The sequence below is a fragment of the Typopeltis vanoorti genome, chromosome 4, assembly GCF_054136105.1.
Source record: "Typopeltis vanoorti isolate ZY-2024b chromosome 4, IOZ_Tvanoo_1.0, whole genome shotgun sequence".
Taxonomy (NCBI): Eukaryota; Metazoa; Arthropoda; class Arachnida; order Uropygi; family Thelyphonidae; genus Typopeltis; species Typopeltis vanoorti.
Window position 1 is genome coordinate 168,621,025 of NC_143552.1, and position 18,568 is coordinate 168,639,592.

The 18,568-nt window shown below is 33.9% G+C and overlaps 1 protein-coding gene across 3 annotated transcripts in view; it reads right to left on the reverse strand.

The window, feature by feature from the left end:
* Mer (ezrin/radixin/moesin family protein merlin) overlaps positions 1-18,568 on the reverse strand; it is a 488,739-nt gene that overhangs the window by 226,240 nt on the left and 243,931 nt on the right. For all 3 annotated transcript variants that reach the window (XR_016548261.1, XR_016548262.1, XM_090392086.1), the window contains exon 8: positions 5,033-5,146. Coding sequence is in view for 1 of the 3 variants with exons in the window: in XM_090392086.1 (XP_090248212.1) it covers positions 5,033-5,146 (114 nt within the window). In the remaining 2 variants the exon portion in view is untranslated. The remainder of the gene's footprint in view (positions 1-5,032; positions 5,147-18,568) is intronic.

Genomic DNA, 18,568 nt, shown 5'->3' on the forward strand with positions numbered 1-18,568 from the left:
AAGGCAGCTGAAGAGAGTTCATCCATGGACCAAAAAGGGTTTCTTGATTTTAGGCTAAGACTAAAATCTTTAACTAATTCTTTAATCGAGGCTTGTCTTCTCCATATATTTGGTGGAGCAATATTAGATAGGACAGGCAGCCAGGAAAGAGAAAGAGGGGTGCTTCTCAGTATCCTACTAATTGTGCACATGGTAGAGTTTAGCTGGGTGTCTATAATGTTAGTGAGTGCACTTCTTTCCCAGACAGGGTCACAGTATTCTGCTGCAGAGAATGCGAGGGCTAGTGCAGCTGATCTTAGGACTTCTGCACTACCACAACCTAAGGTTGTTCCAGCAAGCCTTGAAATGATATTATGTCTCATTTTATTTTTGTTGCACAAGTTGCTGATGTGCCTTTTATAGATTAGGCTTCTGTCCAGGCTCACCCCAAGGTATTTTGGGAGAGGCTCATGTTCTACCATTCTGCTACAAAAAGAGAGGTTGCGGTGTCGATTTGTCTCTGCATTGTTCAGGTGGAATGCTATAGACACAGTTTTTGTTGGATTTGGCTTCAGGTACCGCTGCTTGAAGTACTCTTCCAGCATGTTCAAGTCTGTGTTCAAGGTTGATTGGCAAAGGAATTAGATTGGTGTAGGATAGCTAGGTCACTGGCATGCATATTTGCTTGAGATGGTATGCGGTAAGTCAGACATGTTAAAGAGTAAAGGGGCTAACACAGAGCCCTGTGGGAGGCCATTGTGGAGGAATCTGGACCTACTCTTTTTTCCAGGAATATGAACCTGGATCGTTCTGGTGGAGAGAATGGATTCAAAAGCTGGAAAGTTTTTTTGCACCTTATAATATTGTCTAGCTTTAGGAGGAGGCTCCTGACCCAAAGTATGTCATAAGCTGATATTAGGTCAATGAAAGAGACTCCAGATTTAAGTTTCTTCTGGAAGCCTGCTTCAGTCTGTGTTGTCAGGTCACAGCAACTTCTTCCCAGCCTGAAGCCAGCTTGTTCAATCAGGAGTGCTCTTTCGATGAGTAGTGAAATTCTTTTAATGAGAATTCTTTCAAAGAGCTTCAAGGTGGAGCAAAGCAAGAAGATAGGTCATAGTTTTTGACATTATTTAGATCTTTCCCTGGTTTGGGCATAGCAATTATTTTGGCTTCCCATCACAGCTTTGGTAGTTTTCCAGTTATAATTTTTGAGAAAAGGGCAGCCAGCCATGTTTGACCTCATTGGCCGAGATGTTTTAGAAACTCAGGGAGGATACCATCGACTCTTGCAGCCTTGCCATTCTTGGTGAGTTTTAAGGCTTCCTGGACCTCTATTAGAATTCTATTAATTCTTGTAACTGATGTTTATTCTTTGCTACTAGGTAAATGCCATTAGTAAATCTAAGGTTACTGATTTTGTTTGACACAAAATCAGTAAACTTAGACTTTAACCAACTTTAAATCCAGTACTGCTGTTTCCCAAGACTAGGTTTATTACATATTCCATATATAGGTTAAGAAAAATTGGTGAAACTATGCAGCTAAGGCAATTGATGTGAAGTCATTAGTCTCCATATACAAGTAGTCAAGTCGTGAAGTGACTTCGTACGCAAACTTTGTTTGCTTACACTTGGATAAAAGATGACCAAGAATATAATTTCTTGGCATCTTTAATTTATAGTATAACCAAGTGAAAAAATTTTCAACATGCATTATGGGATACTAAGGCAATTGATGTGAAGTCTCTATATACAAGTATATATTAGCCTCTATATATAAGTAGCCCAGTCGTGAAGTGACTTCATGTGCAAACTTTGTTTGCTTACACTTGGATAAAGAATGAAACCAAGAATATAATTTCTTGGTATCTTTAATTTATAATTGAAAGTATGCAGCCTTGTTGCACAACTCTTTCTATTTTGAAAGGCTTGTTATAGTTGTCATTGATTTCTATTAGCATTTCTGAGGAATAAGGAGTTTTAATTAGTTTGTAATCTATTCCACATTATCCAGTATCATTCATAATGCCTCAAACTATACTCGGGGATTATTACAATAGCACATTGTCAGTGTGTGGAAACAACAAGCAATTCAAAGAACAGAAATACAAGGTAAAAACAACAATTGGTCAAGTAAAATGGTTGCCACGTGCTAGAAAAATAATATATATTTTTTAAAACTATTTTTGATATTTACATAAGATGAAATCATGAAAACCTTTTTTTTTGGAGTGGGGAAGGGAAAGAGAGAGAGAGAGAGAAATCATTCTGATTCAGGCTAAGCCAGTATAAAAAGACAATAACCCTATCATTAGGGCAAGATCAGATCATTTTTCTTGGAATAACATTTACTGTTAGCCTTTCCTGTATCAATAAATAATAGCAATAGCTTTTCCAACGACCTAAACATGTATCCTTTTTCTGCTCAAAGTAAATTATACTAGCCAAGAAATTATATTCTTGTTTAATCCTGTACTCAAGAGTAAGCATACAACATCTGTGTGTGTGAAGTATCTTCATGACCAGGCTTCATGTATACAGTGCCTGCTGACTTCACATCGGCAGCCCATAATAGCAATATACATGCTTCTTCAAACTTGTATATTGCTATGCATCATGAGAAGGATAACTGTCCAACCCAGTTTCAATCTTTATGAAGGCTCATCTCACATGAACTGCTCATCAAACTGAATGGTAACAATTTCCAGCACTTTCCACTAAGCTCATAAAAACATCAGTATTCCCCTAGGAATACCATTGTAATAAATTCTTAAGGGAATACTGATGGTATTCCCTAACAACCATGGCTACCAGCTATTCAAGAATATAGCAGGGTAGTAGAATATAATTAAGGTAAGTAGGTTCCACCTACCATAATTTCTGTGCAATGAAGTTCTTCAATCTCTAATGTGCAGGACTGATAAAAAAGTAACCTTCAAATGCAGAAAGCTAACATAACAATTATAAACTTTATTTCTAAACGTTTTTCATCATCATACATATCAAGGATTTAGGCCTAAATGTTTCTAAACGTTTTTACCCATTTTATTCCGTTATGCTGCTGTTGCGTAGCAGGCAGTCTGTAAGCACAACTGACACCAAACACATACTTGTGGAATACGAATATTAATTCCTATAAAATAACATGTCAATTTAATTGCTGTAAAAAAATTTTAAAAAAAAATCTTAAGGTGTGCCCAGTGTCACACATCAATTTGATTATATTTGGCACTACAATTTTCCTGGTCAATATTTAGGAGATATCAAATTGGAAAGATCTTGCTTCTTTAGCAATTACACTGCAAAAGACTTTTACTATAGATTTCCATATGGCATCTGAATTATCTGTGACAACATTTAGTAATTTTCTATGTAATTTTTGATTCATTTTTTTTTTCTTTATATGCTATTCCTCTTATGTTCCAGTTTGCTATATGTATTATATTTTGTCATTTCCATTTCACCTTTTCAATTCCTGGGTCATTTTACAGAGATTCATTTCGAATACCTTTCTCTATTAGCTTAGATGTAAATTAATGTTCTTCATATCAGATTACTAGCCTGCGATGAATAGTCCAGTGGTAGAGCTGCTACCTTAAGAAATTATGAAAGAATTAAACCAGGAATCAGTAATAGAAAATATAAAAAAATATAAACATAAATGGATGGAACATGTTGAAAGAATGAAAACATAAAGATTACCAACAAGTTTTAAATTACAAACCATTAGAAAAAAACTGTGTAGCTCAGTGGATGTGGCGTTTGCACACCACCGCGCTAGGCCGCACGAAGGAAGTCTTGGTTTCGAGTCTAGTCGGCGACTAGAGGAAATTTTTCTAAGCCTTTTTTCGACCGGTTCCCGAGTTAGTCGATCTCTGGCACGGGCAAGCAGGTTTTTCCTCCCGTTAACTCGGGTTTTTCGTCCTGTAAACTCAAGAAAATCGACCGTAGAACCCACATTATTTTCAGACATTAAATATATTGTGTTAGGGTTAGAGACCACGAGATGGCGGCACATTTGAGCCATCTCTCTTCACTGCGTACCGCTTAATTAGTGATAGCCTTGGGCCATCTGTCTCTGATTGGGTACCAGTGGAGATTGAACTGCCCACTCAGTCTCCAAAAGTTAGATAGGGCTAAATGGCCTCGCCTACTCCCATATATATGGGAATAAAAAGGCGTTAGCTGATTTTTTTTGATTTTTGATTTTTTAGAAAAAAGAAAACCAGGACGTACTCTAAAGTGATTCAACGATGACTTCTAAGGCCAAAACAGGCTGGTGTAGGCCTAAATCCTCAAAAAGCCTGATGATGATGATCATGATTTGTCATTAATCAGCCTTTTAATCATTGGGGAAGATATACTATACTCTTCTATGACATAGTTAAAAAAAAAGTGCATATATATGCCTGTAGTGATTATTCTGTGTTAAGTAAAGCAATTCCATTTATGTTAGGTAATTAAATTTAAAAAAAAAGTGATAATACAGTACAAAAGAAGACTTTTGAAAGTGGTGGCAGTGTAAATTTAAAGCTAGTGTTTTTTTTAAACAAACTTATGAATTTCAATCAATGTGGTGATACATCACAAAACTATATTGTATATCCAAGGTGACTAGATTAACATTCTGAAAGGACAAAATGCTAATAAATATGATTTCCCTCCCTTTTAATTATGATTAAAATATTGATTACTTTCCTGTTACTTTCATTATATGCCTTTTTAATTTTTGAAAGAAATAGGAAAGCAGATAAATATTTTAACAGTTTGCTGTTAATTAAAAGGAAACTTTTAATTAAACTTTTTTTTGTTAACTGGGTCACAGAAGAGTTTGGTAGTTGGTCATTTGCCCCTCCAATGATTAAAAGACTGATTAATGAAAATTTAAATAGAATATTACTGTTGTCACAGATAGTTCAGATAATTCCAAGTAACTGTTCTTAATAAGAACAGTTGCCTTGGGATTATATAAAGATATGAAGTATGTATATCATCTTTATCTGACCATATATATAGCTGAATAGTATGCCATCAAGTAGCACCACTTAAATTACCTGCCTCCTGAGTTTTTCTTCTTTTGCTTGTGCTTTCATCTGTTGCACTTCCATGGAATCTGGTTTTCTTCTCCTCATAAATAAATCATGATTGCCAATGCAAAGATCTAAAATCTAATGACATTATAAAGAATCAACTGCTACAGTTTTAATTTTTTTTTAAATATAATAGTTTTTTTTTTAATTGAAATTATTATATTTAAATTTTAAGATGTAATAAAATATAATTGAATCCAAAAGATAATGAACATTCTTTTGAATCCAAAAACTAGTGATAAATTCTGTTATTCAATTTTATTTCATTTTCAATTTCACTCCTTTTAGTTTTTGTATGATTTAGTGCACTCTGGTCCTGTTTAGTTTGCTCACTAATGGAAGTTTACAACAGGAAAAAATATGTCCACAATACTCATGGACAAATTTTTCTTTCAAAAAATCAGCAAGAAACATGTGATTTTATATATGTGTATACCTGAACACAAAACACTGCATTTAAGGTAGCAAGCTTTTCATGCAAAGCATTTCTAATTACATTTAAAGACTGTGAACACTAGGAATCCAAAAGATAATGAACATTCTTTTGAATCCAAAAACTAGTGATAAATTCTGTTATTCAATTTTATTTCATTTTCAATTTCACTCCTTTTAGTTTTTGTATGATTTAGTGCACTCTGGTCCTATTTAGTTTGCTCACTAATGGAAGTTTACAACAGGAAAAAATATGTCCACAATACTCATGGACAAATTTTTCTTTCAAAAAATCAGCAAGAAACATGTGATTTTATATATGTGTATACTTGAACACAAAACACTGCATTTAAGGTAGCAAGCTTTTCATGCAAAGCATTTCTAATTACATTTAAAGACTGTGAACACTAGGCGACAAAACTGTCACAAATTCTTACTATGAATCTCCGAGTATAAAATTTAATGTACTTCAGTTTACATTAAAATCAGTGAAAGAAGTTTCATAATAAATTATGAAGTATATTTTGCAAAATTCAAGTTATTCCAAATTAAAAGAAACAGAACAAAGTAACACTAGACTGAATTTTTCAATGATGGATCCACTTGATAATTGAGTCATAGTTTAATTAATGACAGAAAGGGAGAAGACAGAAATTTACACAAAGTAACAGTTTGAAATGAATAACCAAATCCTTAACTTTCATACATTATTTCTCCTCTCCCAGAATAAAAATACCACCTACAAAGAGTTTTAAACCTATCATACATATTAGTATCATAAGTCGGCTAAGAAATAATATGAGAATGGCCTGCAACAGGGTTAGTATAAGTATTTTCATAGACAATGATTTGCTAAACTTGTCACCATTATTTCTCTACATTCTTATGACACTGTGAAGAACATTACCATTTAATGCCCCACTTGAAACCTAATGAACCCAACTTCTCTTCCTCCTTCATTTCATCTACCACTATACTTAGGAATGGCCTCCTCAGCCAGGTCTTCCCCAAAAACTACAACCTTCAGCTGATGAAGAAAATATCAACAGATTTCTAAATCTCTTACACTTTTGCCACCTCTTCTGTGTAGAATAAAACAGGATGTTGGGGGAGGGGGGGCTTCATAAAATATTAAGTATGAAGAAAGATTAAAAGAAAATGAGTTAAAACTGATATAAACATACAGGATGATAGAGCAATTTCACAGAACAGAGGTGGGCAAATTTTTTAACATGGCAAAGCAGGAGAGAACAAGTAGCCAGAAAGTGAATATGAGAGTAGTTAATGAGAGTGTGGCAGCAAGATTTTCCACCTGGTGAGTGATTAGAATGTATTAAATGAGAGGTATAGTAAGTGTTGAATGACATATCACAAGGATTCCTTGCATGGTATCTAAATAACAAATAATAGTATTAGTATTACTTCTGGACTAAGAAGACTAACTGCATTAAGGAGACTCACTCTCAGACTGTCACTGCGCTGCTATCCAATTTTGGCATTCACAAAACCTTGAACGTATGTACACACCCAACAATGAAGAGATACTCGGAACACCTTCAAATGTTAATACATTAGCATTTTAATGTTTAGATTTTTTCTCTCGCAATGTTTGTTGGTTTTTTTCTCATGTTATGCACTTGATGAATTCTAAGAAGATGAAATTAGTTGTGCAATTTATTTAAAATAAAATGGTGTTTATTTTTATCTCAGCTTATAGTCATTTAATCTGTTTCAAATATATATATATATATATTTTTTGTCACTTCATCTTTAAAATATTCAGGGGTAGAGCCTTTGCTCTCACATTTGACATGCCGCAAACTCCTCTCTAAGATTGCTTAACATTATCCTAAAGAGAGTAATACAGTTAAATGATGATCCCTCTATCACAAATCCACTCATGGACAGTGAGTGTTTGAACTCAGATGGCTGGAACTCAGTGGCATAGAAAGCTCAAGGGGGGGATTGAACGGAGGACTTGGGAGGATTATTCATCCAGTAGTGAACAGAAAATGGCTGATGAAGAAAGATTATATTTCTTAGAATTCTGTATGTATCTGGTCTCTTCACTGAAAGATCTGTTTCCAATTTTGCTATGAAATTATTCACATGTTTCTCTATTCTTTTTCTCTGATATTGCTCTTTTGTGTTTATATTTAATTTCTGCTTCTAGTGATTTTGTATTTATCCAGAGTTTATATACTCCTGTCTTTTCTTTGATCATCACTGGAGAAGGTCCAGAGACAAGTGATGGCAATATCAGAAGTCAAACATTTTGGTTATGGAAGCAAGTTAAAGGAATGTAAATTCAGAGTTTAGAGATAGAAGGAAGAGAAGTGATATGATAAAGACAATATTATATTATAAAGTTAATATTATCAGATTAATACAGAGGAGGACAATGTAGAAGGGGGGGGGGAGAACAAGAGCTGTTCCTAGAAGTTTTGTAAGGTTATTTGAGGAGCATATTTTTCACATGAAGAATTGTAGGTGAATGGAACACATTACCAGAATGTGTTGTGAATTCAGAGAGTGTTCAAGATTTTAAGAGTTCAATATGATAAATATGTTATTGGTTGAGTGAACTTCCCATGATGAGGCTACTGACGCCATGAAGGTTGGCGTGATAGTAATAATAACAATAATATGCTACATCATAAAATTTTAGCTTTTGGATTTTTTTTTTATTTTTTTAACCTTATCATATGAAAATGCTTTTCTTCAAACCTACAAAACTTAAATATAGATTGCTGCCATATCTTCAGTACTCAACATTTGTCATTTAAAAAAAAAAAAAAAAAACACTCCTATTTGACCTGAAACCACTTTCTTCTGTTGCATATGCACTCAATTCTTCTTCACATCCATCGATAAACCAGAATAATGCTCAGTAATGAAATTCATTTATACTACACTTTTATTTTTCTTTTAACACATGAATACAAAGAGAGCTCTACTGAATTTTAACTTTCTGATTAATGTAGTATTCAGAGAAGTGCAGCTATTAGGCTAGAAGACCTAATAGCAAGACTCCTCTAAATTAATGTTGTAATTATCTGACTCATAGAGGGTGCCAAGTATGACATTAGGTGTCAGTTATAATTTAAATTGTTTCAACAATTACTTGGTTTAGTGCTACAGCACTAAATTGTATGCCTGTCACAGTTTGATTGTGCTCTGATGACACTGGGTAGAAAACCAGCGAAATATGAGTTTAATAAATGCAATTTTTCCTCTTAGTTATTTATACCATTAATCTTTATTATGGACAATTAAGTTTAGCAAAAATTATTCTCAATTTTTCATTTTCATAAGTGATGTAACACTAACAGAAGTTGTAGGCTAAAATTACATCACATTACTGACGTTACAGTTATTAAAAACAAAGATAAAGTTTGAGTGAAGTGAAAAGTGCTACACTAGTTAATACTATAAGTATCTGTAAATGGGAAAATCTTAATGTCGAAATGAAAAAACTTTTAATGGTGTAGAATGATGATCAAACTGGATGGCATGTTTCCTTAAGTCAATATTCAGAATAACTTTCTTGTTAGCAAAAATTATTTAGAAGGTAAGGATGACAAAATACTCAGAGCCAAACTTGATTGAGCTGAAAAGATATGGTAAGAGAAAGGTGTTGAAAACATAGCTCAATTATGTGAACTTAAATATCTTTAATATTCAAAAATGAAACAAATAAAACAGCAAACAAGGAAAATTATTAATCAAATGGACTAGTGGATTTGATTAAAGATTTTTAAAAATTAAGAATTAAAAAGAAATATTTTGAAATCTAATAATTTTTAAATTAAAAAAACTATTAAAGTACATATAGCACCAGCAACATGACAGTTGTGCTGGTAATTTTGAGGAAATTCTCACAAGATAATAAACAACACAAAACCAACTATGAGCTACCACACTACTTGGAAAGAAGGCAATCCCCCCCCCCCCCCCATGGGCAAGGTGCATCATGCCATGTAATGCAAGTCACATATTTGTAGTCTGTATAAATTGGAGGAATATGATGCTCCCAAGTCACTGCAACTGCCTCTGGGTGAAATGGCTGCAAGAAGGGAACTGACGTAGTTTGAAAGAGGCATTATGATAAGATTTTACAGGTTTATCTATTCAGCAAATTGTTGACAGATGGGCCATTCTAGGCCTACAATCAGTGATACCATACTGAGATTGAAGTGCAGGGAGTCAACTGCAAGTGCTACCAGCAGTGGACAATCCACCACACTTACTGAACATGATTGTAGGTTACTGTGAATGATAATATATAAAAACCACCATTTGTTGGCTGACACATTGAATGTGGGCATCGATGAGAACACAATTCTGCAGAAAAACTTTCAGAATCAAGGCTCACAACATGGGAATCTATGGTATGTCTAACCGGTACCATTGACAGGGTGTAGCATAGAGGCAGCCTGACTCACGGCATGGCTTAATAAGGGCGCTCGTTCAGCCGTATTGCGGTAGGCAGCGTCGCTACGCTAACAATTCCTGTTAGCATAGCAAGTGCGGAAAGAAGTTTTTCCAAGCTTAAACTGATTAAAAATTATTTGCGAACAGCAATGACCCAAGAAAGATTGGTTGGTCTAGCAACTATATCAATAGAGGTAGATATAGCTTATAATTTAAATTTAGAAGAGCTTATAAACAGTTTTATTGTGCAATATCCCCATAGAACAAACATTTAATTAATATTATTATGTAATTGTTTTGCATCAAAGTTTCTCTTGTAATAAAAACAAAATAGCAATTGGAGATTTTCTTATATTTTTGTCTTATAATCCACCAGGGGCATTATTTAATTGTTTGCCTCAGGGTGCCATCTAATCTGGCGACAGCCCTGTGTCTGACTGCAACATGCAAGCCCCACATTATCCAAACCAACATGCATCATCATTTTTTAGTGGCACAAGGAGTGCATGCAGTGGGACATAGAGGCTTGGAAAGCTGTGTTATCGACCAAAGACCAAAATTCCCATTGATTGATATTGTACGTTTGTGAATAGTATGCACCATAAATCATCGCAGCAAAAAGAAGCTCTAAATCTTATTAAGGCAGGTGCCATTTTGTTCCTCACATTATGGTGTCTGTTGACTTCTTTCCAGCAGTCCATGTGACTATAGATTATGTATTAAGAGAAATTTGGTTGGTTTGAGAAAAATGGGAAGTAATTTATTATATATTACTGTTTAATAATCTTAAACCACATAGCAGCTCATAGCTGGTTTTGCACTGTTTATTTCTAATACAGAACTGCTATGAAACAGACAGCAAAACTGTCATATTGCTGGTTCTGTGTGTACTTTACTTGTTCTGTTCCTTTTTGATCTTAAAATTTTTAGTTTTCAAAATCTATACACTTTGATTCATCATTTTACTCATTACCAGTTTTATGTATCATTCATTTTCTACACCTTTCTCTTACCATATGGTTTCGTTTTTGGCTCAATCATGTTGGCTCTGAATACTCTGTCATCCCTATGTTATAAAAATATACAACAATATATGTCTTTTAATTTAAATTAAAACTTTTATATTAGTCACTAACTTAACCTCTGCTTGGGAAGTGGGGTAGCACTATAACCTAATAAGCTTTGTTATTTTTTTTTTTGTTAATCTTTGCAGTTCAGGAGCAACACAAAACCTTTCAGAAAACTTTTATATCGGATCACATATTTCTGTCTTCTAAGTCACTTCTTACTATATTAATCTGTCTACAGCTTGGTCCAAATTGCAAAAAACACTTTTACTAACTTTTATTTTGTTAAAGTCGCCATTGCATCTCTGATATTATCTTGGCCTCACACATTTATGAATGCTAACTACACTATCTACCAATAATTGTCTGCATACCCTGTTATTTGAAGCTATTGGACATTCAAAGTTTATTAATAATATAAAAACCAGAGTACAGATAGTACGAAGCATTATTTCATCATAGCAATTGAATGCAGGTGGTATAGCAACGTGACGTGAACTCAGTGACTTTGAGAGAGGTGTCATCATGGGCTGTCACATTGGTGACATGTCCATACGTGCCATTGTTACTCAACTGGAGCATCCAAAAATCAACATGTGATCAACAAATGGAGACGTTCTGACATCACTAGTGCAGGAAAACACTCTGGGAGGCTACTGAAAATGACTAAATGACTGACAGGGACAGGAGGGTGTTAAAACAGGTGGCATGCAAAAACTGGCTGCAATCAGCACAGACTATCTGTGACAAGTTCCAGAGCACTAGTAACACCATGGTTAGCACTAAAACTAAGAAAAGAACTCCATTTGCTGGATTTTCATGGAAGAGTAGTGGCACACAAGTTGAACATCATTACAACTAACAAGGTGGCTCGTCTGGACTGGTGCAAACAGCGTGTAAACTAGATGACCAGTGGAAAGCGGTACTTTGAAGCAATGAATGAAAGTTCACTTGTTTCCAGTCTGATGGCAGGTGTGGAAGCAGCCTAGTGAACACTTGTTACCACAGTGCGTTATACCCACAGTAAAGTTTGGTAGTGGAGGAGGAATAGTGTGGGAAGCATTCAGCTGATTTGGAGTGGGACCACTGGTTGTTGTCCATGGTTCCATGAAGGCAGTTCAGTACCATGATATTCTGGATAATCAGGTACTGCCTACACTGTGAAGTTTTATGGAACGGACTTTGTTACTATCAAGACGACAATGACGCATGCCAAAAAGCTGCAGCTGTCATGAAATACCCATCAGTATGGGTATTTCATGACAGCTGCAGTTTAAATGCTTTGTTCATGCAGTTTTATACTGCATGAACAAAGCATTTAAACTCAATCCTAGCAAGACAAAGATTATTATTCTCAAAGGAAATATAGACAAAGTAGCTCCTGAGAAACAAGTGTACCTTAACAGAGAAAGAGTTGAGGAAGTTAGAAAATTTTAGTACCTGGGATCCATCATTAATATAAGGAATTATTGTTCAGAAGACATCAAAAGAAGATTAAGAATAACTAAAACAGTCAGAGACGTATCTAAAATTATTCCTAAAATTACAGGACCAAACTCATCATTAAAAATTATAGAAGCAAAACATGTTATAGTAAAACATCAGTTTAATATAAACCAAAATAATCACTTGATGTTTCGACCTTCTTATCAAGGTCATCATCTGGAGCATGTATATACTAATATACATGCATGTGTGTATATACATACATATACACAAAAACACATACATACAGGTAACTTCCTCATATGAACCTAACGTAGATGTTAGGTTCCACAGAAATGCCGTGTTGTGCAAGACTCAGATCAAATAGAAAAAGTAGGGTTATGTTCCAAAATCTTTTCTTTCTTTAAATTATATAAATAACAATGACATATCCAACAAAAATATATTTTTATTTAATTCAGGTAATTCATGTATGTTAAGAAAACATAAACCACGAAACAAATATATAGTATAAAATTATAAAAATTACAAATTTTTCCAAAATTAATTGGAATGTTCAATGAATATAATATGACTTAAATGATATTATTTAGGGATAATTGATATTATTCCTTGGTCAAGTGGGTGAATAAGTGAAGTAGTATTAGGTAACAAAAAAGTTATTTTAATATTCAGATGGCTTAAATTTATTGGGTGGCCTAGTGCGTTATCTAAAATTAGTAGAATTTTGAAGTCTATATTCTTTTTCTTTGTGTAACTTTCTACATCAGATACAAAACACTTGAAAAATCAATTTTCAAACATGCTAGCTGTAACCCATGCCTTTTTTGTTGGCCTGCCAATAAACAGGTAGGGTGGACTTGTTAAGTCCTTTCATAGCATGAGGATTTGCGGATCGGTTAATAAACATTGGTTTTGTCATGTAATCACCTGATGCATTACTACAAAACAGTAGAGTAATTCTATCTTTGGAAACTTTGAATCCAGGAGCTGATCTTTTATTTTTCGAAATATAGACTCACGTTGGCATTTTTTTTTTTTTTCAATATAACCCAGATTCATCCTAATTGAACACCTGGTCTGCACTATAACCACCTTCTTCAAAGAAAACCATTTTTCAAAGTTTTCGAACCAACCCTTACTGACACAAAATCCATGCTGAGAGCTTTCTTCTGAAGAATCTTGATCAAGTTCTTTTATATGTTTATAAACTTTGAGAGGTTTTTGTTTAATAACATTTCCATCCAAAGGAATTTCCTTTGTGCAATCTTCTATCCAAATCATTAGAGATTTCTCCATTTTTTCCTTTGGAATATGGCATACATGAGCAACGTGCTTTGCACTTGACCCAGCAATAACACTTTCTAGGATTTTATGTTCATTTTGTTTGATTGTTCAAATTGTTGATTCATTTAAATTCAAAGTCCTTGCAGCAACTCCTGCATTTTCTACATTTTTCAACCAATTCAAGATTTTAATTTTTTCTTCAAGAGAAATTTTCTTTTCAATGTTGGTTTTTACCCTTTCATTGCAGTTTTAGTGGTCATTACCATAAATATAATTTTTTTACATAAAAAAAAAAGCATTACATATCAATTATGTATGTAACTCAACAGAAAATAAAGTGCTCAGCTTGAGATTAACACACTTATGATTTTAATGCACTTTCCTGGCAGAAAACAAAGACAATTTTCAACAATAAACACTTTATATGGTTAACAATTGACGTACATGCATGCTAAAGGGTATTTCCCCTAACATAAATTCACTACTTGTAACTACATTGGCAACAATAAACACTTTATACACTAAACAATTGATGCTACACAAAAAAAAAAAAATATGTACATGCGTGATAAAGGGTATTTCCCCTAATATAAATTCGCAACTTATAACTACATGCACGATACAGGCAGACAAATTTAGTAATGAAGATAAAATTTGATTTTTAAGTCGTGCGGTGAAAAATATATGAAAAGATAAAGGGTTACTACAATTTGTAGACCATGTTATATCAAAACTGCATTGTATAAGTACAGTGTTATACGAAGGTTACCTATATATATATATATATCCTAATCTTAATTAATAATGGTGCATAAAAATCCATAGAATTTGGTTGGCACACATTCAGCTCGCTTAAGTACAAGTTTTCCAGCCTTACTTTAGGATTCTAAGCATAATTTCAACTCTTTTTGACCAACATCTATACTGTTTTGTTCTAATTTATGCAAATAATAATGTAAGAGCATGTTGCTCTCTAGCTTAATATATCTCTTAATGATTTGTAACCAAACGGATAATGATAATAATAATAACAGGACTCTAGCTTTGATTTAATAAGGTTGTTTTTTTTTCACCAGAGGTCAGCCAGTAGTTTTAATAGTTGACCAAATTACTGTGACTTTGGCATACCATGTAGATTGCAATATAGTTAGTTTCTTTGTATCTATATGTGTACTCCAGGTGATGACCTTGATATGAAGGTCGAAAAGTTGAGTGATTATTTCAGTTTATATTAAACTGAAGTTTTCCTATAACACAGTAGCCGTTTCCATAATTTTTATTAATGAATGTTGATCACCATGTAACTATGAAGGAAAGAATTTATAGTAACAAAGCTGAGAAATCTATATGCAACTGTTTTTTTTTTTTTTTTTTTTTTTTTTTTTTTTTTTTTTTTTTTTCAATAGCAACTTATGGATGTGAAACACTTAACCCAAAAGAGTGTGATATGAAATTGATACCTGCTTTTGAGATGTGGTATTACAAGAGACTGTTGAGGATCACATATGCTGAAAAGTAGAGAAATGGATGTGTGTTAGAAAGGATCAGTAGAACTTGAAGACTCCTTCGGGATACTGACAGAAGAAAGCTGAAATATTTGGACACAATGAAAGGATGACTTCTCAAAACAGTAATAGAAGATAAAGTTCCAGGAACAAGAAGAAGTGGTAGACCCACATTGAGATGGATGGTGAGTGTGTATGGGGCAACTAATCTTCAGAGAATTGAAGCCCACAGAAAAGCATACAACAGGCCCACATTGCAAAGACAGGTATGGTACATCACTGAGGAGTGGAGTGACCATACAGAATCTCATAATGTCCACCAATGAATCTATGGATGGAATGATTTTGCTAAGTGTGTGATACCAAAACCACTCAAGTGCAATGTATAAATATGTAAATGTATATATACATGTATAAATTCTTTCAATCAACCATCTAAATTAGCCTATACATCTACATAATGTCCATACATTATGTATGGACACTCCTACACTGTCTTACTGTTCATTTCTAATTTGCAACCTTCCTCCTCAGCTCACTCCTGTCGAACTATGGTTCCAGATGCACAACCTTTACTCTTCTTTTTTTTAACTTCACTCAACTTTCTTGCTATACCTCTTTCATGCCTTCTTTCTCTCTCTCTTTCTCTCCCCCTCTCTCTCTCTCAAACCATATGTTTTCTTCTTTCAAATCATTCGTTCCAAAACAGCAGAATCCTATCATCCACCCACTCTATTTACTTACATATTGCATCAGTCACGTCACAAATTTTTAACCCGGGAGCACAAAACTCTGTTGCTTGCTTGTTCAGTAAGTATAACACAGTAGCAGTCTCCATAATTTTACTGTAATGAAGATATTACATTAGCCAAAGACAACATTTTTAATGTATTTCCATATCAGCAAATCTTCCAAATTGGTCTATTATTTGGGGGGGTCCCTGATTTGATTAGCTCTAGATTTTGATTTTCTAAAGCACACCTGTTAACTGCATCAAACTCCCCCCCCAATGTGATTTCAACCTACAAAACATTTTAAACTATGGTGGGCTAAGTATTTCTATTTTTATTAATTTTATAAATATTTTCATGTATTTTTTATAGAATACATAAATCCTGCTCTAAACACTAAAACATGGAACTTTTATCAGGCCACTTCAGTCCTCTAATAAAAGGGGCAGTAGCTTCATACCAGGAAATGAAATTCATTTCATTTTCAAGCTAAATTTTAACCATAACAAACCATCCATGTCCACGGCAGGGTTCGAACCTGCAGCCTGTTGATTTGGGAGTGGATATGCTAACAACTCAGCAGACTAGACCAGCAAACATATGCTTAAAATACTTGTTTTTCTGATTTTTTTTTTATTCCCCATTCTGTTTAAGTGAACATGTCATCTTAGATAGGACTGTTAATAATATTCCTATTATTTCTCTTTTCCTCCTAATATTCCTCCTGAGGAGAAGACTAGGATACTATCAGTTGAAGATGAGAAGAATACCAGCTGTGTGTGTAGAAGGCATTTAAAAATACTTAAAGCAATATCAGAATGTGCCCCAAGTTCAATGAATAACATGCTAGAAGTGAAATGGATGTGCAACTTATTGCATGATATTCTTAAAAAAGATGATGTGAAAGGAATACCATGTGCATAAGGTTTGTATCGGTTATGAAAATTATAAGGTGCAGGCTATAAAAGTTATAAGTATTGTACAGAAAGCTAAGTCCGAGTGTGAAAAGTAAATGAGTCTCCGTATTCAGATGGTATAAGAGTGGCAGATACAGAAGTGATTGTTCATTTAATGTGGACCCATTTTGCTAAGAGCTATTTACCATGACGCCCAATGCTACCTTTGCACACTAGAACTACCAGAGCTGTTACATTGACTTGACAGAATTCAGCATTAAGGCTGAAGGGATATCAGCATGGATGCTAAAAGTGTGTTTAGCTAACTGGCTGTACCTTTGACCTGGCTATATAAATTTCAGTTTCAGCAGAGAGGAAGATTCGACAGGAATAGAACAAATGTATGATAAACCTCACTTAACAAGGGTAGTAAAAACGACTAATGTAATTAATATCGACCTATCAGTACCTATTTAGGGTGATGAAAATTCTAGAAAACTTGGTAAGATCTCACATAAATGGATTGGAAGAGAATCTATATACTTTGCAATAAATAGCTGGGCTTACTAAGGAAAGGTCATGTTTGCAAAACTTGCTCAAGTTTTATAATAATGTTACAGATGCATTAGACAAGCAGAATGGATATAAAATAATACTGTTGGGCTTTTATCAACTAATTATTATTAAAAGTTATTCTTAAAACTAAGTATTATTAAAAAAAATGGAAGAAAAAGCCAAAACTGCCTTCTGAAGATATTTAACACTTCCTGGAATACAGATAAACAGCCAAAAATCTGGAAATCAGTCATTATACCCATACTAAAACCTAACAAAAAGCAAGTGACTGTAAAAGCTACAGACTAATAGTTTTGCCTAGTACTCTCTGTAAACTAAACGAAAGAATAACATATACTAGACTTATGAATTGGACAGTACTCTTCTTGGATACTGGAATAAGGGGGGAATGCATTAATTTGGATTTCAGACTTCATGGAAGGTAGAAAAATAAAAGTAAAAGTCAATGGAATTTATTCCAACATGGATTGAACTTGGGCTGGAGTTTCACAAAGTTCTGTTTTAAACCCACTCCTATTTCTCATCTATATGAACAATATTCACCCACACATCATAAATGATAAAAATAGCATGCTATACAGATGATATAGCAATCTGGTACACAAGCAGTAATCCTCAACAATCTGCAAGAATTCTAAATAAATCAATACAAGGCTTAGAAAGATGGGCAAAGAACTTAAATTACACATAAACCTGGAAAAAGCAAAACTGAGTATCTTCTCCACTGATAGAAAAAGCAGACATGATAACAACTCCCAAATCAAAATATATAATACTAAAATAGGAAAAACAGGGTCTCCAAAATACTTAGGCCTAACTCTAGATAGTGAACTGAGATTTACAACTCATATTGAAAATCTATCTAATAAAGCTCTTAAAAAGCTTAATATTAGAATATAGTGGGAATGAATGGCACTTTGCTTATTTCGATAGACAAGTGCTCTAAGTCAATCTGTTTTCTAATTTCAAGACTTTGCAGAACAAAGTGGAGTGCAAAACCGAAGACACTCAAAACTACATATACAGCACTCATAAGACCCACCATGAAATATGCCTCATCCATTTGGGCTCCAGCTTCTACTAGTTCAAAAGAGCAGCAAAAATTAACACAAGTGCAGTCTCATCC